The 23,265-nt window shown below is 40.7% G+C and overlaps 1 protein-coding gene across 3 annotated transcripts in view; it reads left to right on the top strand.

Annotated features, from left to right (window-relative positions):
* DHRSX (dehydrogenase/reductase X-linked) overlaps positions 1-23,265 on the top strand; it is a 175,426-nt gene that overhangs the window by 130,646 nt on the left and 21,515 nt on the right. For all 3 annotated transcript variants that reach the window (XM_067296052.1, XM_067296045.1, XM_067296061.1), the window contains one exon: positions 10,431-10,638. In XM_067296052.1, the coding sequence (XP_067152153.1) occupies positions 10,431-10,638 (208 nt within the window). The remainder of the gene's footprint in view (positions 1-10,430; positions 10,639-23,265) is intronic.

The following is a 23,265-nucleotide window of genomic DNA, read 5'->3' as shown; positions in this document are numbered from 1 at the left end:
AAAAGACAATGGATCTCATACACATGCTATTTTCTGAAATGGCAAGACATTTCAATGATAATTTGAAAGTTAAGGTACTGCGCTAGTCTAAGAGAGAAGGCAAAAGGGACTTGCAGAGAATATGGAACAGAGATAGATTGTCGCCCTTGAGAGGTGAAGGTTAGTTTAACATCTCCCTGTGAGCAGAAAGACTCATTAAGGCTAAGTGAACCTTAAAAGCTTGGGAGTTCAAGTTCTGAGAGCTTATTCAAATTCTTTTACCATGTCCTCTCAATTGCTCTGGCTCCCACCATCCTCACAATACCTTTTCAGCAGTGTTGTCCTTTGAGCTGTGTAGTGTATCTGGGGAAAGCTAGCACAGTTGCCTGTAAATCCCCGGAATAACATGTTAGGAGACACAGTCAAAATGATCAGCTTGCCTTCAGCACATCTCTGGATTCAGCAATGCTATTGCTCCTGGTTCTTTGCAACCAAACAGCCCTGATGCTGCCAAGTGCATTAAGGATGAGAAGCTGTAGTGGAGGGACTCAAAGGCAGATTTCTGCCTCTGTGATTAAAAGTGGTAGCTCTTAACCTCCTCTTTGCTCCACAACCTAAACCTTTCCTTACAGGAAAGTAAAACTTGTTCTGTTCAAAAGACCAGAAATAGGTCTTTTGACTAAACAGAGTTTTCTGTAAAAATTGTGTTTTCTCTGAAAAAAAAAAATTCTAAATAAAATAAGTCATTGTAAAACTACAATATTTTAGCCTACAGTAGTTTTTGTACTGCCAAAATATCTTACAACAGTTGTAGCTTCATTGCTCCATTTCATCTGCTCTCATTATGTATAAGGTGCTGCAGTTGACCTGCATTTCTTATGATGGGAAACAGGGACCAGTTGTACACCACATTATTTTAGCTTCCCAAGCAGGATAGAGACTGAAGTGCCCTGTGGATCACTGCAGCTTTCTGAGAGGTCCAAGAGCTTTTAATCATGATGCTAGCTGTAATATGGCACCACAGAAATGTCCAAATTAAAATATTCTAATTTTTGCATGAAATATTTTGGTTCTCAGCTCAAAGTGTTTTTTCAGTATCTGAATTTCCACCAAAAGTCAATCAGTCTGCCAGCCTAGGTGCATCTTTTAATTATTTTTTCCAGAGGTCTCTGGCTAACCTATTTTTATACACCTCTGTACTGGACTGATTAAAGAGGTTTGTCCAGCTTTATACTGGAATAACAGTGAGTTGAGCTGCATGCCTGTGTGGGAGGGACGGGGTGAACAGGTGTGATGGAGGCGATGGAGGAGGAGGAGGAGGGCGAAATGGTCCCTGCGCCAGCCTGTGTCAGCCTAAGCTGCCGAGGAGCTGCCCAAGAAGTGGGGCCACTGAGCAAGCCCTGAAGAGGCAGCGAAGCTTTATGACTGTATGTTGGTTTTTCAGAGTTTGGTCACAAAACTTCTTGTTAGTGTGTCCTGGACTGCCTGTGTGACTTCATTTCTGGTGTGTTATGTAAGGGGAAGAGATCTCATGTACTCTTCACCGAGATCTCATGGGCTCTGGCCCCAAGCCTTGCCCCTCCCTAGGAAATACTTGCTTTTCCATTACCAATAATTCACAGCCCTGTTTACGGTGTTCCAGGGTGACATAATTTGGGGAAATTTAAAAACCAGCTCTAAGGCTGGATGGTGGAGAAAGTGATTGATGTCACTGTCTCTTATGGTAGTTTAAAATAACCAGTTTGTAATGCTGGTTACAGACCACTGTGAGCCACAGTTGGTTATTAGTTTCTTGCAGCTTGAAGAGAATTTTTCTCTAGCAAATATAGTTTAAGGGCAAACCAAAATGATGCAGTGAAAAAAGGCCACAACCTAACAACCCTCAGATAAAGGAGAGAAGCATTTTACTGGATTGCTTTTACTGTTTGCTAAAGTTTGCTTGTTTAGGTTCCTGAAGTAAAACACCCTCCTTTACAGGCTATTTTCATATGTTCATTTACATCCCATATTTTTTCTGACAGTGGCTGAAGGCCTCTAGCAACATACAGCCTCACATAAACTAAGGCCTTTCCCGTTGCATCTGGACAATCAGTCATTTCATGGGTGCAGAGAACTTACAAATTTGAATCTCTCCTGTACCTGTTGACATTTCAGCTGTTTTTCTTCTTTAACCTAGCTGTCTTCCAACAGAGGGGGAAGACTTTCCATGACTATTTTTAGGAAACAGGTTACTCGTTTATTAGCTTGTTCCTTCTCTTAATTCAGTTCCTGGGATTTAGTAAGTTTTCTGTTTGAAGCTGTGATCTTCTTATCCTAAGTATGTAAGGAAACACTGAAAAAGCAGAAGTTGCTAGATTGCTTTAACAAACAAAAACTGATGTTTAAAATTAATTTTGGGTGTCAAAGTTGATAATCTTCTGTTGCTTCTGTGGACAGAGAGTGATGGCACAGGGCTTTCCACACAGTATTTACAGACATCTGGGAGGAAAAAGGATTTTGTAGTCTTTGTGCACATTCAAGCCATATTTCCCCTGGTCAGACAGACCAGTCCTTCAGTGTGTTGAACATTTACACCTGTAAAACACATTCAGTTCTTCTTCAAGTCTAAGGCAGTGTAGTAGGTTGGCCCATCGCGAAATGAAAACTTACATTATTTTCCCATAGACCAACTAATTTCACATAGTCTACTGAAAATCCGCTCATTACATTTGGTGACTAGGCTGGATTTGACATGGCAGCATTTTCTTATGCATGAACAGGCTCTACAGTTCCCTTTCAGTCCCAGAAAGAAAAGCCCAGAATCTGCAGCAGCTCTGCAAACACTAAGCCAATTTTAGGATGATTTTATCAAAATGGAAATAAGATTTTGGATTGTTCAAGTTATTACTGGGCCATTTTATGTCCGTATTCCTATGGAAGAGAAGAAGAAACTATAAAAAAGACTTCTTGCTTCTTTGAACTTAAAAGCTCTGTTGTAGGAGGGTTAGGAAGCTTTCTACACAAGTGGGTGGAGAGTGCCTCAGAGCTCTTCTTGATTTAATCCAAGAGATAACCTGAAAAGATGTGTGTCAATCTTCAATTACATGAGGTCCAGATCATCCAAGAGATAATATGAAAAGATATGGGAGTTAAGTTTCCCCCTTGACTCAAAAGGGTCGTGAGGACACAGAATGTAGGTCTCAGAGCCTTGATCTCCTTCTGGCTGCAGCTATGCAAAACCTTGCTTGCTTGTTTTTATTTATGTATTTATTTGTTTGATGGAGATTTTTAATTGAGTGAAGGGATACCATTATACTCAAATGCCACTTCAAATATTAAAAAGTACTTAACGCTGCATGATATAAACCTACTGTAGAAAAATGGTACCTCAGAAGAATCAGTTTATATCATTCTCTATAAAGAGATGTATTTCCTGGGAAAATGGAATTACAGTAATTACAACTTGATCTAGTCAACAATAGTTGACCACAAATAAAAAACATTTAAAATTAACACAGACAGAAAAGTTAGACTGTTTTTTAGGCTATTGGTTCTGCTCAGACTTTGAGAAGACCAGTCTTTGCATCCATGTTTCATATATTTGAGAATTTGCATTCAGCACACAGCAATGGAGCCACACACGTCAAGGCAATCAGTAGAGCAGAAGAAGGGCTCTTGACATCTCACCTACATACATTAGGAGAAGGGATTGGCCATAGGTAAATGATGCGTTCATTCCATCAGGATGGCAGTAATGCCCATCATGACAAGCCCCTGCTGATTTTACCTTTTAGAAGTGTTTTTAATAATATGGTCCTTCCAGGTTCCTTAACTAGCTCGTCTAAAGACAGTAAGTTAATTTTTGTTCACTCTGCATTTTCTACATGCTATAAGCAAGGGGCTAGTCACTGAATGCCATGCATTTATGCAGCAAAGTGCTGAATGTTGGGGAGCAATGGCTTTTTGAGAAAAGGAGCAGCTTCCAGCTCATGGTTCTTACTGAACTCTGGGTGAAGCCCAAGCTTCACTGACTTGCTGAGAAGTGAGCTACTACTAATAGACCATCAGCAGCATTTTGCCTCTTAGAGAGAGCATCTCCCAGCTCTGAGCTTTTACCCTTATGCTTATCCTCTAATTTGGGGAAGAAATATACTATCTTGTCACTTTTTGAAAGATTTCAGACCAAGCCCAGTTTTGGCCAGTTGTGTGTGAGCAGTGTGTGGAGTGGCTCACTGCAGGGAGAAGGAGAGGCTCTGAGATGTGGTTAGTCTCAGGCATTATTTTGTCTGTGGGTCAGCACAATACACCCAGCCAGGCTGGTTGGAAAAGTGCAGTCTGTCTCCGGCTGTTCAAGTAATCCTGTAGCTGCCAATACATGAAGTGTTTGCTTTTCAGCTTGTGTAGAACCACTAATTTAATTTTCAGTCTAGTATCCTTCCTTTCCAGTGTGCCCATCACAGGCTTATGAGGGCACTTCAGGAGTCACTACTACCTGAGTGGTTATTGGTTCAAAATAACTGTGGCCTGTGTATTTGAGTTCAAATACATGGGCATATGTTAAGGCTGCCTTTACTTTTATATGTATAAATATTTATAAATATATAAACACTTTTTTTAAAAAAAGCTACATATGAAGTAAATGCACAAAGTATACATGAAGAAGTAATTAGCTAGTAATTGGTCAGGGGACACCCAAAATACCCAGGCATGTATGTGAAATGAGTAACTATACAGTAGGCTATAGCAGTAGTTGCAATTGTTGACAGGACAACTACAGTACAAAATGCAGCTGTAACACAGTCTAGTAGATCTGTTAACTACTTAGATTTTGGATCTGTTTTACTAATGCATATACTTATTTCTTTCAATTAGCAAGACTTATTCTTCAGTGGCAATATGCATATTCTGATTTCTCCAACTGTCTTTTCTCCACTTCTGTACTTTCTTTTTTTCATATTGATGGAAAAATCACAATAGATGAGACTTTGCAAATGTGTACACAGGATAAATATTTGTAGTACAGGCAGGAAATTTACATAAATCTAATAAGCAATATTTAGAACTCAGGCTTCAGTTTATCATAAAAAGGGAGAAAAAAAAGCTTATGAGAACCAGAAAAGATGTATCTATATTCTGCAATATATTTCTGTAGCTGCTTTAAAACAAACTGCAAAATCTATCCGAAATCTTGAAAAGCCTTGCATTGTACTCCCTAGAGAAAGAAAATTTAAGACTATGAAAGCTTTGTGGGTGTTTAATAATAGTCTTTATATTCTTGACTAAGCAATGGTGATGATGTATTGCAAGATTAATACATAAATCATGAAGAAACTTAAGTTGTTTTAATACAGCAAGTCTGTGTTTTGCTTAATTCACTGATTCATCCTAAGGCAGGTATTGAAATTGTGTGTGGCCTTTCATTAGAAACCCCAGCATGTCACCTATATTTTGCATCACTTCTCTTTTAATGGAACGCACGGCAATCTGGTTATTCTGCAGTTTGATCTTAGTGCACTCTACCCTCCAGCCAGATTAACGCACTGGAAATTGGGGACTGTGATGACTGGTGAGGAGAAGATGACATGTACAAGACAAGTGCAGTGTAAAAGAGGCTTGTGTCAGAAAAACAGTACTACTAGCACCAGCCAGGTTAAATATAGCTGTATATTGCTCAGCACAGTCACATGGCTTCTGAACCTTTTCTTTCAAGATGTGGTGGGGAAGGGCAAGGGTGGTATTATTGCACCCTTCCTCCAGTCAGTGTGTATGAGCTTCCTTCCACATGTGTGTGTAAGGCAAAAAGCAACCGTTGGTGAAAAAGAAAAAGCAGACTGCAGTGTAAGAGTCTGTACACGGCAGATGTAGAGAAAATGGGCTGTGCTGATCAGCAATTTTGACTCACCCATTACTCAGTGGGTCCCTTGAGCTGATTTAATGTTGTTGCCTAAGCCTGATACCATTGGACTAAGATGGGAGACCTCTACAGAATACAGAGCAACTAAAGCCAGCCAAAAAAAGAAACCAGACTAAAAGTGGTAGTCATGGGAAGTGGTAAACAAGGATCCAGTTTTCAAACTTGGATAACATCTGAGTCCATGCTTAAACACCTAATTAGCCACTGCAGGCTCCAGTTTGAAAATTGTCTTCTCATTACTTTGTACAAATACATTGCCCCAGCATGCCAGGGAGACTGCTGCTGGAGACAGCACCATGGAGATGAGCTGTAAAATCAGCTTCTGGAGGAAGCTGCTTGGGAAAAGGAAAAAAAAAAAAAAATCACCAAACCGCAAGGCATTCACTCCAAAATTGAATACTTATTTATTTTGTTTTGGAAAAAATACAAAATAATCCCTTTCTCTTCTCATCCCTAATTTTTGCAGTGAAAATTCAAACTTGCCAATCTATGTTGGAAAAAAAATCTTAAAATGAAAATAGTAGTTTCTGCTAGAAGTTATTCATACAGAAAATGCATAACCTGCCTTATCCTGATCCTTTATTCATCAAGATAGAATCAATGAAAGGTTCATTTTAAAAGAAGAAGAAGGTATTGTATATTCCTGCTTTCTTGGCTGGATTTCAAAACAACTAATTAAATTCTGTCTGCTTTAACTCCTCCTATAGTTTCCATTTAGTGAGCTATGAGTTGTCCTATTTCTTCTGCATCGACAGGGCCAAATGCTCTAGGGGACCATCCCCCCACGGGAGACTCCTTTCCGTGGTAGGAAGAGTGATCACTGTGGTCCACAGAGAGCCCCACTCAAATGAGTGGATGGGCATGAGCTTCTCCAGTTGATCGTCAGCCACACCGCTCTTTCCCACTGGACTTCTTCCCACCAAATCCATGCTCGCTGCCTCCCCTGCTCCACTTTTGCCAACTGCTGACTATGCAGTGGTCTGCCATGCTCGTAACATGTGCTGTCTGGCTTAGCTAGAGCTTGGGTGGCAGTATTTATTATGATGGAACCTGGGCCGTTGATCACCTGTATCTCCTGGCTTTCTGGCTGACCTGCCAGCATGTGTATATACCATCTGGCTGGCGGCTGTAAGTCTTTTGCCTGGCCCCCCAATCAGGAGGCACAGTTCCTCTGACTGAGAGCTTGCATTGCTGTGAGGCATTGATAGCCTGAGTCCTCAGGAGGCCACACGTCGCAGGTGCCCCTCATATGCTGCTGTGCCAATGAAGTTGGCTGGCAAGCTGCTTGCAGGCTGTACTTTGTTTAGCCTGTTATATACATGCTCATTTTAAAAGGCTTTTAGAGTCTTCAGAAAAGGAAAGGGATGTGGAAATGTGTAATGTTGCCAATGTTACTACTTTATTTAACGTAGTTTCATTTCAGTTTCATTCAGTGCCGAAAATATATAGAAAGAGCATAGAGAGCCAAGAGAAAGACTAGATCTAGGTGCATAGGCTTTGAAGCCAGGTCATTCCATGTACAGGAATACAAGTATGTGCATGGGAGATGCAGTTATGGTACAGGAGCATATGTGAAGGAGAGGAGGCATTTTTCTAATTCATAAACTCAAGACTAGATGTAATGAAACTAAGTAACCAATGTTGTGTTGTTTTGTTTTGTTTTGTTTTCCCAGTGTGTAATTTAAATAGCAGGAACCAATGTTAAGCAAAGCATGAACCTAATAAGACTGGGCCTCACAAATTAGACAGTGGTTCCACTAAGATACTCATCAATTCTGTGTCACAGATTATTCCTCTGTTTTATATAGTCCAGAGATATCAGATTCCTGAAAAACAAAAATCATATGCACACAAAAAGTGGAAAGAGTGCAGGTACTCAGCATGGGGATGCTGTCAAGTGTCTGCTCTGTGTACCAAGTTTTACATCCTTCATCTCTATAGTATACTATTGAAGTCTGATTCCCTGCTGCCTTGGAAATCATTTGCATCTCCGCATTGTGATATAAAAGGCTTCCACACTGATTGGATGGCTTTTTATATCTTCTAAGCACTCATGTTTTCCTGACATAGATATATATGCAAAGTACAAGGCTTTTGAGGATCCGGTCCTTGTAGTTCATGTTTCATTGCCATAAGGTAAGTCGAAACAGCACTCACAGCATGTGGGAATGGGGAGTCATGGGGAGCTTTCACCGTCTTACGTGGATCCTGAGGGTTATTGAAGGCCATACTAGACCCAGACAGAACAAGTTAGAGTAGTCCCTAACCCTGCTTCTCTGTGAACTACTTGCCAGACAAGATCATTGTAATTCAATACAGTAAGTCTTGTCCCGTGCCCTAGCTTATGTTCTCCCCTGATGGGGGAATGGTGGCACTGTTGGAGAAATGCCAGGACACACCAGGCTGTTGAAGGCTGCTTTAGATAAGTGCTTCCCATGGGTAGCGTTAGATCTGCCTTGCATTGCTGCACAGGGGAAGCTAGTAGCGGCTGGGGATCTGGCCCTTCCAGTTAAAAGGGTCGAAATCTGCACGAAGCATACAGTGACATTTTGAGTGTTTCAGATGAGGATATGGACATTACTGAATTTAAAATATAACCGTAATTCCCCGACTAATGCCAAGTCACTTTTATAGTCATGCAGCGATTGTTCTTTATTTTTAAAATAGCCTATTTTACCCTGAGGCGCAGGTGATATCTTTATGATGATGGAGCTATGTTATCCGGCATGTAACAGCTCAGGCCATCGGTTGGTGTGAAGGCTTTTTATGATCTGCTGTCCTTTTTTATTCTTTCTCAAATTATATAATGCTTTCATTGCGTATTTGTTTGTGTTTCTCTTGAAGAAGAATAGATCAGAAAAAAGAAAAGAGATGAACTGGAGATTTAACGCTGTTGTCTTTTACTTCCTGTAGCTGAGCTGTAAGATATACCATGTGTCTCCAAGTTTCTGAGTCCATTCAGATAATGCTAACAGTTAAATTGCTTCAGTATCTTTAAACCTCTGCAGAGAACCAGCCTGTTTGGTAGCATCCAAGGGTTTCTATGGTGAAGCGTACAGAATATTATAAATTAGAAATTGAATGAAAATGAGAATATGAAAAGAATTCTGACAAATATTTGCTGTTTGGTCTCTGTGTAATAAAACCTTGCATGTAATAATAACCACAGAAAACTCAGGGCAGGCTTTTCTGCAGAATAGGAACATCCTCAGCTTTGACATTTGTTGTGCTAAGGATGAAGCTGTAGTCTGCTGCTGTCACAGCGGCAGGACAGCAAACAGAGGGAAGGCGAGAGCTGGGAAAGAGAGATCTTCCCCCAGGTGGGTGCTCCTCTATCTTGCTCTGCCAGCAGTAGCTGCTGCCCTGCAGGCTCTAACCCCAGTCTCCATAGCAGCAGCAGCAAGCAGCACATCTCCCCAGGCTCCGGCATGGGCAAAAGAGGATGCGGATCATCACTGCTTTGCTGCCCCCAGGAGTCTGTTGCTCCAGACACCTGCCTGCTTTGCCTATGAGCTGCCCATAATACTAGGAATTACCTCTGGTTCTGCTAAGCACAAAAAAGTTTAAATGAAAGGCCTGTAGTAATAACAACAGTGAACTGGCCTGGAATAGGAATTTGTGGAAGTGATGCTGAGGCCGATGTCAGGATGAGCATTTTACGTGACATATCTGCTAATTTGCCCAGAACTAGCCTGCTTATTTAAAAAATAGAGCTGCTTGCCTGAAGTTGATCACAACTAATCAGCAGTTCCTAAAAAGTTTGACTCAAAAGAAAGGCAGATTCAGCACCCAGATTGAGAGAGGTGCATGGGAGTCTCTAGAGGTAATGATTTGCCTTAACTCTCAGCATTTGTGTATTTGTGTATATCAGCACTGTAACTTCTGTTTGGCATAGGCCCAGCCCAGCCAGCTTTCTCTGTTCAAAGAGTTGTACATGACGTAACTGTGGTTATGCTTACACCATATGCAGCCACTCTCCTTGTCCCATGTTTTTATCCCTCTCCTTAGCTGTGTGTAATCTGGTGTGTCATTGGGGCAGGTGCAATGGTTGCCTTACTCATCTGTAGTGTGTCCAGCACAAAGGAGCCTTAATCAGAAACTAGTAGGTTCTGCTGCGATACAGATAGTAATAACCAGGAGTAGTGTGATCACCACGTTTACTGGGTGGGAGGGGGATTATGTATGTGTGAGAAGAAGGTCATGAGGAAGGGGAGACTGTTTTGGGGAGATGATACCACCTAGGAGATGATATGCTGGAGCTTGGTTCTTCAGCATAGCCAGTTAAAATAGTTTGACATAGAGATTCTGTTAGGTACCATGGAATTTTATTTATTTATTTTTTCTGTACATCAGGCATTGTATCTGATGGAATGATCACCAGAACTACAGCAAACAACACACCTGCTAGTGATAAGCTGTTTCTTGTGACTACTCAGTGTACAGTTGTGTGTTTGCTGGATATTGCAGAAAATGCAGTACATTTGATGTTTGTGCAATGCTGTTTTCCTTCTGATTATTTTTATGTGCATGTCCCTCTCTCTTTCTCTTTCTTATACAGATGTTCGTATTCATCCCATGGAGCCTATGCCCAAAGCAAACTTGCCCTTGTGTTATTTACCTATCAACTACAGCATCTTCTGACTGCAAATGGAAGCCATGTGACTGCTAATGTAGTAGACCCTGGAGTAGTGAATACCGAGCTCTACAAGCATGTCTTTTGGGTTGTAAAAATGGTCAAATGGATGACAGCCTGGCTACTTTTCAAGGTATGCAGCTTTTTAAACTATTTTGTTGCCATGTTACTACATTGCGAGAGCTGTAATCAGCACAGAGCTGAAGGTGTGTCAGAGTTTATCATAATGTATTGTGTTTATTCCATTTTTCTGGGCTGATGAAACAAAAAAAATTGTTAAAAACAGCCCTCGCCCAGAACATTTATTTTAAATGGACTCACAGTAAGAGGAGGGAATTCCTGTCACTTTATCTACGGCTGAAAAAGTAGATGCCCATGCATTAATTATCTGCCTAATCTATTTACATTTGTTTGTGCGTGCATGCTGGTAGAACTGCATTCTAACAAGGAGCCAGCATATGCAAAGTGTTCCTAGGAAATTTCTTTTACGTCCTGTTAATGAGAAGTAGACATGACCTGGCATTGTCTACGTGTATGCAACACGTTGAAGAGAAGAGGGCAAAGGATAGAAGGAAGCCGTACAAATGAAAAAATTATTGATGGGACATAGCCCAAACTGCAGGCTGTGCAGATCCAAATACACGTAATGTGGGCCAATTTTCATTTAGGTCTTTCAACTGAATACATACTTGTAATGATACATTATCTTTTATTATCCATGCCTGGTCTACATTAGAAAATTTTAAGCTGTGTAATAAAACTGATCTAAAACTGGGGCAAACCCAGTTAAAGTTAACTTCAATAACATTTTGCAGTGGTGTAAGTAGATCGATCTGAAATCAGTTTAGCAGCACAGGTGCAATGTTCTAATGTGAATCCTTTGAAGGATTCATTCTGAGAAGACGCACTACTTATAACTCTTTCAGAAGGCAGTTTTGGATTAAATGAATGGAATCTGATTCCATTAGAGAAAATTAAATGCCCTAATTAAAATGAAGTATTTTAGATCAAGGGGCATGTCCTACAAAGCAAATTAATTTTAAATTTTGATATGGAAATATCACTAGCTTTAATTTTAGAAATTAATCTGGAGGCTGGAAGAGTGACTGTAAAATAAGATGCAAACAAATAAACCCATATTTAAAAAATTTAATAGTATCTTCCAAGTACACCTTGAATATTGCAATAAAATTGTAATAGGAATGCTTATAATGTGAAATGCATCCTTAAAGAGGGTGCATACAGCTTTGCCAGAATGTATATATGAAATTTGTTTTGCCTCTTGTGATTGCCGTTTTAAATGCCAGTCTGTGGTGGTGTTTTTTAATTGGACTCATTTTGCTGACATAACAGTTTCATATAGATGTTTAGGTAGTACTAAGTATTTCCATCACAGCCACAAGATTCTGACACAGATTCTATGTCTGAGGGTGAAAACTGATTCTCTTGCTGCTTGTAGCACTCAATCCCATTCAGTTTTATTGGTGTGCCAAGGGAAACATTTCTGTATTATACTGACCATGTTTAGGAAGTAAATGGGATGTCACTGAACACACATAAAATGAGTATGGATTTATCACAAGAGGGAGTCAAATATTTACAGTTGTAATAGCAATGCTGCCTATAGTCCCTGATCATTTCTTAGTCTTTGTATGAGATAACAGTCTAAAGGAATATTGCCTTTCAATGGCTAAAGGATGCTGACCTACATGGAAATGCTATGTATATACTGCCTTCAAAGCAAAAGCATCAACTGGGTGTTTGCTTTTTGAGTCTGAATATACTCAGAATGCTTCAGTTCTTGAGGTTGAGATTTTCCCATTTTATGTAACACCTGAGGTGTTTTTCCTGTAAGCCAAAGAAGAGGGAGAGAGAAAGCTTTACCAATCTTCCCACCCTCTTTGAGACTTCTGAGTTACAACACTGAGTCCTGCTCTTTTCTTATGGTTTAATGTGCATGGTATCTTTATATATTTGGGGCTTGGTTTTGCCTTCCTTTCTCACATTCAGAAGCACATATATTTGTCCTTTTCTGCTTCAGTAGAACTGCATCACAAAGTGCTGTTTAGTTCCATGACAAGATCATGTTAAAAGCCTATCTGGTAATTTAGATAGTATATCTAGTACTATAGTATCTAGTATTCTAGCCTTTGCAAAAGGCATTCGGTGGTCTTGTGTTGATCTCATACACTAGGGTAGATTTCCCCTGAGAAAAGTATGAAAGTAAGGGTAGAAATATTCAATTCTCTGATAATATTGGCCTATAGCTGATATTATGGATTTCTTCTCCCCTGGAATTTCATTCCTGCATACACATATATGAATCTTCCTTCTAGGATTATAGCAATAACACAGTGAAAATGAGGTGATTGCACTCTAATCATATTTACTCAACTAACTTTTATCATTCTGAAGTATTCCAAAGTGGTTTGTAAATGCATACAGGAAATTGCTTCACCCACTGCAGCCTGGCACTCATGATGGTAAACACAGCCCAGAAAGCACCAGTGAGGAAGTGTATCATGGATTTATCATGTCACATTCTCTCAAGAGAGAGTCAACATTTTGTTTGATTTAATTCCAAATTATTGCGGCAGTGCCTCCACTACCTTTAAATCTATTTCTGTCAACACTTTGTTGCCTACTACATTCAAGTCAAATACTTCTAGGAGACACAGTGTGGCCCCAGCTCTCACTAGATTATTCATTTTTGAGGTTGCTCAGTGTGTCAGACAAGACTGTCAGCTCAACAATGGCTGCCTCAGAGCTGCCTCAAGGTACGTAGAGACTTAATACTTAAGCAAACAGACAAACCTCAGTTTTGTAAATAGGCTATGATATGCAAATGTAATTTACTCAAATTATTAACAGCTTGAGTTTCTTAGAACTGTGAAATATTGTCTTCTCCTTTTTGTAAACAGCTCAGAAAAATCTCTGCTCATTCAGTTATTTTTTTTTCCAACAAACTGCAGTGAGAGGGACCACTGTAGCAATATGATAGGCCAAGCTAAACAATCTGGTGACAGCCACAAAAATTGCTAAACTAGTGTCCTCCTATAGAAATGATGTTCCATTCTTTTTCAGGAAAGTTATTGTCTGCTGTGAAACTCATTCTTTAAATTTACATTTTGCAAACATTTTCTCTGCATTTTTAACAAATGGGGATAGCACCTCTCACAGCCAAGAGATAAATTATGTTTATTCTTCAAAAAATAAATTGATTTCTACCCCTGTGACTTCTCAGTAAATAAAAGCTGACGAGCTGTCACAATTCCCTGTAGGGTGCAGTAAGATAAGTTTTCCCTTAGGATTTTTTAACATGAAGTGGTCTTCTTTTTGAAGAAATACACTCCAAACCAGTAAACAATATCTAATTAATAAGAAAATAATAGCCTAAAAAGACATTCACCAGGCATCAAATTGAAATTAAGCCAACTGTGCAGCACACCAATTTTAATGATGGGTACTGTCCAAACTGAAAACTGGGAAGGTACCCTTTCCCTCTCCAGTATTTCCGCTTCTGCTACAAATACTGGATATTCTTAAGCCAGAGGGCCTACGCTTGTCATACATTTAAAATGCCTAAAAGCAAAAAAATGCTGACTCCCCCATAATGTCCAATAGCAGGAACTGTTCTACTACTTATGACTTCATGATGCAGTGGAAGGAGAAACACCTTCCTTGCTTCCCATAGAGCAATGTTTTAAATTTCCAGAGAAACTTCTTTATGACACACTTGGCTAGTGCATCATTATGAAGTATAGTGTATTCAATCCTTTCAGCTGCCTCAGATCAGCTGTATTTAGGAAGGCATTGTAGAAGGAAGCTGAGGAAGACTGTGCATCAGATCTTGTCTCAGCTGTTATTTACAAAGACCTAATGACATATAAGTAATTATTGACTGACAAGCTGAAAATAAGCAAAAGGATTAGTGATCCCACCAGCCTGTAAAAGTGAAGGGAAAGGCAGAATCGGGAACACAGCCTAGAAATCAGCCAGTATGAACTAGCTCATTTCTTTCTTCTGTCAAAATAAGCCTAACTTTAGTGTAATTTTCCTAAAACATTTTTAAAGAAATACTTTAAATCTGTAAACGCTGCTGGAAAACAATATCAAAAGACCTGGATTCATCATTCATACCAGAAGACATAGTCATACAGGTCTTATTGCAGCATTTCTTATTCAAACTGTCCCTTTGGCACTGTGAATGTAGAAAATTCATTTTGTCCTCCTCCCTGAGGTGTCAGAAGACAAACACATCACCACGCAATAACACCAGCTGTACAGAACTAGAATAATTAAATTCTACAGCTGAAAGTAACAATTCATCGGCATCAACATCTATAGTCCATGTGAGTGTGTGGTCCTCACATAAAGCTAGTCTGGAATTTTCTAATGGAATAGAAACTTCTTGCAGAAACATGTCATTTGCAGTTAATTTTTATGAGAGGCTTTTCAGATCAAAAATGGGATTCTGGTCAAAGTCGGGGAGAAATAAACAGTCCCACTATCTCTCCTCTTCAAACTGGTCCCTTTTTTGCACACATTAGTACAGGGATTTAAGCTTCAGGCTTTTACATTCCAGATTCTAATCAGAGCCATAGGGCTTATTGTTTTCTTTTTTCATCTAATAAATATTAGATTATTTCTGCAACCATAGAATAATTCTAATGGGAAGGATGGAGAGATCCACCTAAGAAAGATAATGAGCAATGTACCTTTGAATTCTTAAATCCTAGTGATCTGGGCACTTTTCTTAGATGTGGATCCCTGGACTTGGCTAGGCATTCAGTTACTGCTGTTATGGAGTATGCAGCTGCAGTTTGGCTGCTTTATTTATTCTACCTGCTAAATAAGAAGGTTTAGGAGCATGGAATGATTTGTGTCTTTCCTAATCAGGATTAAACCTTTCTAAAGTAGACTGACTCAAAGGGCACACCTGTATAGCAGTTAGCTCTGGTCTCCACCACAACTGTGGTTTCCTAGTGGTCCCGAGACATTGCTATTTTTGTGTGTGTTTTCTCAGGTCAAAGTAGCTGAAATATTTATTAAAAGGGTCATGTTTCAGGTTGCTGAAAGGTGTTTTGATGGCAGGAAAGCGAAGGATTTGTGTTGCATGCCCAAGTGTATGGGATGGTGTACAAAGGTGTGCAGAGCTGGTGGGATTGTGTTGGAGAGCTTCAGAGGGAGTCAAGGCTGTTGAAGTGTTTTTATAACACTTATTTGGAGCAGCTGCTGGAGTGATCTATCCCAAAACCACACCCAGGCTTCAGCTTGGAGGAAGCTAGTTGGAACAGACCAAAACAGAACCATGGAGCAAGCTAAAAATCAAGCAGTGTGCACAGTCAGAAATCTATCTATCTCATGCCCTGTCCCACAGTTCTAGTGGCTCAGTTAGAAAATGAAGAAGATCCTTTTTTTCCTAACAGTGGGGAAATGGAAAGACTATTGCATCTTTAGAAAGTGTTCACACAGAACATTTCCATGTCTTACTCTTCCTACAGGATTGACTCTTCTTAACCTGGAAAGTGGACTAAAGAAACACAAGATAAACCTACAACTTTGCACTATGTAAAAGCTTTTGGAATGAAAATTTTGGAATGGTACATAATTTAAATTTTATAATAGAATTTCATTAGCAGGTCAGAAGCATACTGAAGAAAGGTATTTGCGTTGTGTACGAAGGTGTTTATTCCTACGCTTCTGTGTGATAGTGGATTGTTCATTTTACTTCATAACTTAGGCAGATTCTTTCATCATATCTGAAAAGAATCCTTTTGTGTCTGAAGGGATAAAAAAAAGTTCTCTGTATTGATGTAATGGGAGATAGTAAGTGAACAGTTAAGAAATTGTGAAAACATATGAGCCTAACTAGTGTTAGCACATCAGCAAATGTCATCTTGTAATCTGTAACTATTTTCATATTAAGAATCCAGACTTAGTTAAGAAAGATATAGTCCATCAACAGCAACAGCAATTTATTCCTTGCTAATTTTTCTTGGTAGTATTTTCCTGTGTACTTAGTTAATATGTTTGTATGTTAATCTATTCTCAGTCATACTTTTAGTTGAAAATGGAACAAGCATAAAATAGAAAGATAATTTGTTGTGTACCAAGTACACGTCAAGGACTTCATACTGATTCCTATCAGCTAAAAAGAAGCAAACCACAATGCCTGTAATGTAGAGATCTCAAAAAAGAGGCTGAAAGGTTGGAAAATTAGAGATAATGTTGGAATTTCAGCTAGACCAGGTTAGCTTTTCACTTTTCAAACCATAGTCTTTATAGTTTGGGGCTATTGACCCCATAAATCTCAATGTACACATGCTCAGCGCTACTGAAATTCTTCCTTACATGACTAAGAAGTTTTACCTCAATCACAATGTAGTTAAAATTTCACTTTATTTCTATCAGATAATGCAGTGGTGTTTGAAACTTGAATCCACTGGCAGCAGAATACAAGGTAGCTACTCATCTTTCTCATCAGAGTATTGCTTAAATACCTCTTTGAGAGAGAAAGAAAAAGAGAGAGAAAGAGAGAGAAAGAAAGAAAGAGAACCACCCCAGCCTCCACTGAAATGAAACATTCAGCAAGGGTAGGAACAAGAACAGGAACAAAGTAGTTACAGGCAGTTTCTCTCTTCCAAATGGAAGAGCTGTAACACTGAGTTAAGCAGAAAGCCCACTGGCTTCTCATGGAAAATCCTGCTACTGATATTGTGGGCGAGGAGCAGTTCGGAATTAGATCACTGAAGTAAAGTGATGCAGAGGAGGAGGCTGTGGGAGTGCATATTCATACACACATGGAGAGTTTGCCACCAGGTGTGGTATGCATTATAGACAAATTAATATTTGACTGGGGATGACCTCCCTAAATTCCATATTGTTTTGCTACTTGTGAGTAATGCATCCATAACAAAACAATGCTGATAAAATTTATATTGCAGAGCCCTGTCACCTTAAACCCTTACTTAATACAAACAAATTATTTTTCAGGGTGTTTTGGAGGTTTACAGGGATGCCATTCTCCTGTCTATGAAAGTGACACTTGTTTATTCACTAGTAATCCAAAGACACTGTAAAACCTTTCAATGTCATGCAAGGAAATATTTGTATGAATGAAACTGGCAAAATTTTTGATGTTTATCCTGAGATTTCAAAAATTGGCAGAAAATGCCAGGTTCTTCCAAAAAGTTAAGGAATCCCCTTTTCCAGTGATCCAAGGCATCTATCCATGGAAGCCACATCTTGCAGACCATGGAGTTGATAAATGTGTGCAGTATGAATGCTCACATCAGAGTTGTTCACTCAGTGATCTCCATACAGTCAATTAAGGGTCGCTTCTAGTACTGAATCTATCTCATCCTAAACTACATATCTACTATTGCCCAGATGAATCAAGTCCTTCAAGTGCCTACTTTACCCCCATGAACTGCAAAGGGGTCCTCTGATGACTAGCTCAGCTGTAGACATCTGTGTGGTGGAGAGATAAAGTTATTTAAGATGAATCCCATCCCAAGATACTGGGCATTAGGGTTGTGTTATTTTAAAAAAACAGAGACACTAGCCCAGAACTGAAGATAGTTTGTTTTGGCCTTTTCACAGAATAGAGTAGGAACTGAAAAGGTGTGTTCACTTATCTGGGAAAGAAATAATCTGATATGAAGTTGATTTTTTCAGATAGCCACTCTTAGTGTTCAGAATATCAGACATTTTCCCATATCAGCAGGAAATGTATTCATGGGCAGATTCAGGTGAGGTAATCCAAGCTGCTTATGAAATGTATTTCCCATATATGTTTACAATCCATTGTGTGCCTCCATTATTTATCACATAGATATTGCGATGCATTTAAATTGCTATTTATGTATACTCCCTGTATGTATTTACAATAGTGTAATATATGTGACAAGAGAGAGGTAAGTGGGAAGCCATGGAAAGAAAATGCCATAAACTGTTTGAGAAAAAAAATGGAAATAGCAAATACATTTGTAAAATAACAGGATCATTCAGTCTGCGACTTTTGAAAATGTGAATCCAGAAGAAGCATTTGAATAACCCCGGCTATAGTAAATATTATAGCAATTTCATCAAACACAGAGGATCCATTGCCTGCCCCAAGCATTCATGTTTGCTTTTTAGAAGGGGTACTAAGATACTGTAAGACACAGTTCACATGATTGGTCTTATTAGAAATACTGAGAGAAAAATATGTTCTCATTATGTTCTCAGTTTAACACATGGGATTTTGTGGATTTTAATGGGAAGAGAATTTGGAGCAGTGGCTTTAGCCCCCTTTTTAAAAGGAACTTGATCCTAGATGTAGCATAGTTAGAAGTCATTAATACAAGTCTGTCCAGAGTTAGTAGTTTATATACATTGTAGCATATTTAAAAATTCTCTTTAAAATGCTGTCACATCTGTGAGTCTCTTCAGGCCAAATAATTACATTTGGCTCCCCCAGTCTCAGTGTTGGAAAGTGGAAGTAAACACATGAATTACATGATCATGTACCAGGCATTCTGCAGGGAATAGAGAACGCATGCAGGAGAGGATTGGATGAAAACTGAGCAATGTGCAGTAAAACAAGAATGAACTTGGACAACTTATCAGGGGTGGAACTTGTACTGGTAGTTGTTTGGCCCTGTCACGCTGACCTAGTTTTCCGTCACTAAAAGAAAAAAAAGGTGCTGCTACTGGTCCTAGCCTCAGACATAGCTTGAAAAAATAAGAATTACCACCACTAACTTACAGGCTTCTCTTCATCTTATTAATGGTTTATTCAAGTTAGTATATATGTCCCTTTTTGAATGAATTTCAGGAGCCAAATCTGGTGACTGGGGCAGTCCTGGCCAGCCTTGTGTCTGGCAACTCCATGTTCCCACGACTTTGCTGTGAGTTGCATTGTGCAGTGACTCTCTAGCTGCCTTGCAGCAGACAATAGTATTCTAACTCTGAATGCGTCTCAGAAAGAAAGAACATTATTGTTTGATTTTTTCAATACTTTTGCCTGCCAAGCTTTTGAGATGCAAAATACAGTCTTCCAATATGTCTGTGATACCACTTGTGGCATAGTATCCTAAGATGATTAAAAATGGAGAGAGAAAAGCTGTCCTGTTGTTTTTGGAGCTCAAAGTGTTGAAAATAAAATTACACACTACAAGTATGTTTTGACAAGTAGCTCTGTTCTATAAATGAATGTGAAAATGGCACTATGGGGTGCCATGTTTATTTTCTCTGTCAGGCTTGTTCGTTATCCATGTACAAAGTTAATTCTTCTGTCTGCCTAACCTGTGAACTCAGCTTGGTCATTCACAGAATCACAGAATCACAGAATGGTTGAGGTTGGAAGGGACCTCAGGAGAAGATCATCTAGTCCAAACCCCCTGCTCAAGCAGGGTCACCTAGAGCACGTTGAACAGGATTGTGTCCAGGTGGGTTTTGAATATCTCCAGAGAAGGAGACTCCACAACCTCTCTGGGCAACCTGTTCAAGTGCTCTGTCACCCTCACAGTGAAGAAGTTTTCCCCCATATTCAGATGGAACTTCCTGTGTTTCAGTTTGTGCCCGTTGCCTCTTGTCCTGTCACTGGGCACCACTGAAAAGAGTCTGGCCCCATCCTCTTGACACCCTCCCTTTAGATATTTGTATACATTAATAAGATCTCCTCTCAGTCTTCTCTTCTCCAGGCTGAAGAGTCCCAGCTCTCTCAGTCTTTCCTCATAAGAGAGATGCTCCCGTCCCCCAGTCATCTTTGTAGCCCTTCACTGGACTTGCTCCAGTAGTGCCACATCCCTCTTGTACTGGGGAGCCCAGAACTGGACGCAGTACTCCAGATGTGGCCTCACCAGGGCTGAGGAGAGGGGGAGGATCACCTCCCTCGACCTGCTGGCAACACTCTTCCTGATGCACCCCAGCATACCATTGGCCTTCTTGGCCACAAGGGCACATTGCTGCCTCATGCTTAACTTGGTGTCCACCAGCACTCCCAGGTCCTTCTCCGCAGAGCTGCTTTCCAGCAGGTCAACCCCTAACCTGTACTGGTGCATGGGGTTATTCCTCCCCAGGTGCAGGACCCTGCACTTGCCTTTGTTGAACTTCATGAGGTTCCTCTCCGCCCACCTCTCCAGCCTGTCCAGGTCTCTCTGAATGGCAGCACAGCCTTCTGGGGTATCAGCCACTCCTCCCAGTTTTGTATCGTCAGCAAACTTGCTGAGGGTGCACTCTGTCCCTTCATCCAGGTCATTGATGAAGAAGTTGAACAAGACTGGACCCAGGACTGACCCCTGGGGGACACCACTAGCTACAGGCCTCCAACTAGACTCTGTGCCACTGATCACAACCCTCTGAGCTCTGCCATTCAGCCAGGTCTCAATCCACCTCACTGTCCACTCATCTAGCCCACACTTCCTGAGCTTACCTATGAGGATGTTATGGGAGACAGTGCTGAAAGCCTTGCTGAAGTTTAGGTAGACAACATCCACTGCTCTCCCCTCATCTACCCAGCCAGGCATTCCATCAGAGAAGGCTATCAGATTGGTTAAGCCTGATTTCCCCTTGGTGAAGCCATGCTGACTACTCCTGATCACATTCTTTTCCTCCACATGCTTGGAGATGGCCTCCAGGATGAGCTGCTCCCTCACCTTTCCAGGGATGGAGGTGAGGCTGACTGGCCTGTAGTTCCCTGGGTCCTCTTTCTTGCCCTTTTTGAAGACTGGGGTGACATTGGCTTTCTTCCAGTGCTCAGGCACCTCTCTTGTTCTCCATGACCTTTCAAAGATGATGGAGAGTGGCCCAGCAATAACATCTGCCAGCCCCCTCAGCCCTCGTGGGTGCATCCCATCAGGGCCCATGGATTTGTGGGTGTCGGGTTTGCTTAAATGATCTCTAACCCGATCCTCCTCGACCAAGGGAAAGTCTTTCTTTCTCCAGACTTTCTCTCTTGCCTCCAGGGTCTGGGGTTCCTGAGGGCTGGCCTGAGCAGTAAAGACTGAAGCAAAGGCGGCATTCAGTAATTCTTCCTTCTCTGCATCCTTCGTCACCAGGGCACCCACCCCATTCAGCAGTGGACCCACGTTTTCCCTAGTCTTCCTCTTGGTAAGGATGTATTTGAAGAAGCCCTTCTTGTTGTCCTTGACATCTCTTGCCAGATTTAATTCCAAATGGGCCTTAGCCTTCCTCGTCACATCCCTGCATACTCTGACAACATTCCTATATTCCTCCCAAGTGGCCTGTCCCTTCTTCCACATTCTGTATACTTTCTTTCTCTGAGTTTTGCCAGGAGCTCCTTGCTCGTCCACGCAGGTCTCCTACTTCCTTTGCTTGACTTCCTACTCATAGGGATGCACCGCTCTTGAGCTTGGAGGAAGTGATGTTTGAATATTAACCAGCTTTCTTGGACCCCCCTTCCTTCTAGGGCCCTAATTCCTCCAAGTAGGTCCCTGAAGAGGCCAAAGTTTGCTCTCGTGAAGTCCAGGGTTGCAATCCTACTTATTGCCCTGCTTCTTCCTTTCAGGATTCTGAACTCCACCATCTCATGGTCACTGCAGCCAAGGCTGCCCCCGACCTTCACATCTCCAACCAGTCCTTCTTTGTTTGTTAGTACAAGGTCCAGCAGCACACCTCTCCTTGTTGGCTTCTCCACCACCTGTGTCAAGAAGTTGTCACCAATGCTCTGCAGGAACCTCCAGGACTGTTTGTGCCTAGCTGTGTTGTCTTTCCAGCAGATATCAGGGTGGTTGAAGTCCCCCATGAGAACCAGGGCCTGGGATCGTGAGGCTACTTCCAGTTGTCTGTAGAAGGCCTCATTGACTTCCTCATCCTGATCAGATGGCCTGTAGTAAACACCCACCACAGTGTCACTGATGTTAGCCTGCCCTTTAATCCTTACCCATAAGCTCTTGACTCGCTCTTCATCCCCTTCCTCAGAGAGGCGTTCGGTTATCACCATTCTCATGATTCATGAACAATGATGGTACCCTAGATTTCCATTTTTCAACTCCTTTGCCTGTAAATGATGACTTCCATGATAGTTGTGCTACTTCACTGGTGGCTTTGCACAAATGTAGCTGATCAGAACCTGATAGACAAGTAAATGATGCCCAAAACTAAAAGAATCTAGGTCTCATTCTTATTGCATATTCTTGTAGTGGGGATTATCTGATCTGTCTTTGCATAATCTACATGGAGTACTGTCTTTACGTAAAGCATTTTGCATATCTGATCCTGCTCCTTAAATTTTCTCCTTGATCTTGGGATGGCCTTTTATGTTTCTTGGCTGGGACAGTTTTGTGGCACGTGTCTTATTTTATACGCCTTTTACCTGGGGAAGTGGAGTAAGGCTGGCACAGATATTCCAAACTCTAATCCCTTTAAAGGGCCTGAAGGTCTCCAGAGGTAATAAGTACTTTAAGCATTTATACTACTAGAATCATCTGATTTTGCTTTAAATCCATTCAGGAAGTAGATCTGGAATCCAGGAAGCAGAAGGGTTTACATAGTCTTCTTTCTGAATATAAATACTATTGTATCGTACATTCAGCCCCCAGGTTTTTTTGTTTGTTTGTATTGAGGGAGGCCTGTTTCTTAGGAAGCACTGTTTTTACTATAAATTGTATCCATCACCAAGTGCCTTGGCTGTATAGCATCTCCTATGAGAGTTTCAACCTACTCTGCATAACACTGAGTCAAAGGTAGGTTGCTGGTGAGTCATGTGTTTCCAGCATTTTGAAAAAGTGATAAAATATAAGATGTGTTTGTG

This window comes from Apteryx mantelli, chromosome 1 (genome assembly GCF_036417845.1).
Source record: "Apteryx mantelli isolate bAptMan1 chromosome 1, bAptMan1.hap1, whole genome shotgun sequence".
NCBI lineage: Eukaryota > Metazoa > Chordata > Aves > Apterygiformes > Apterygidae > Apteryx > Apteryx mantelli.
Note: the sequence above shows the minus strand (reverse complement) of the source record. Positions and strands in the feature narration are given on the sequence as shown.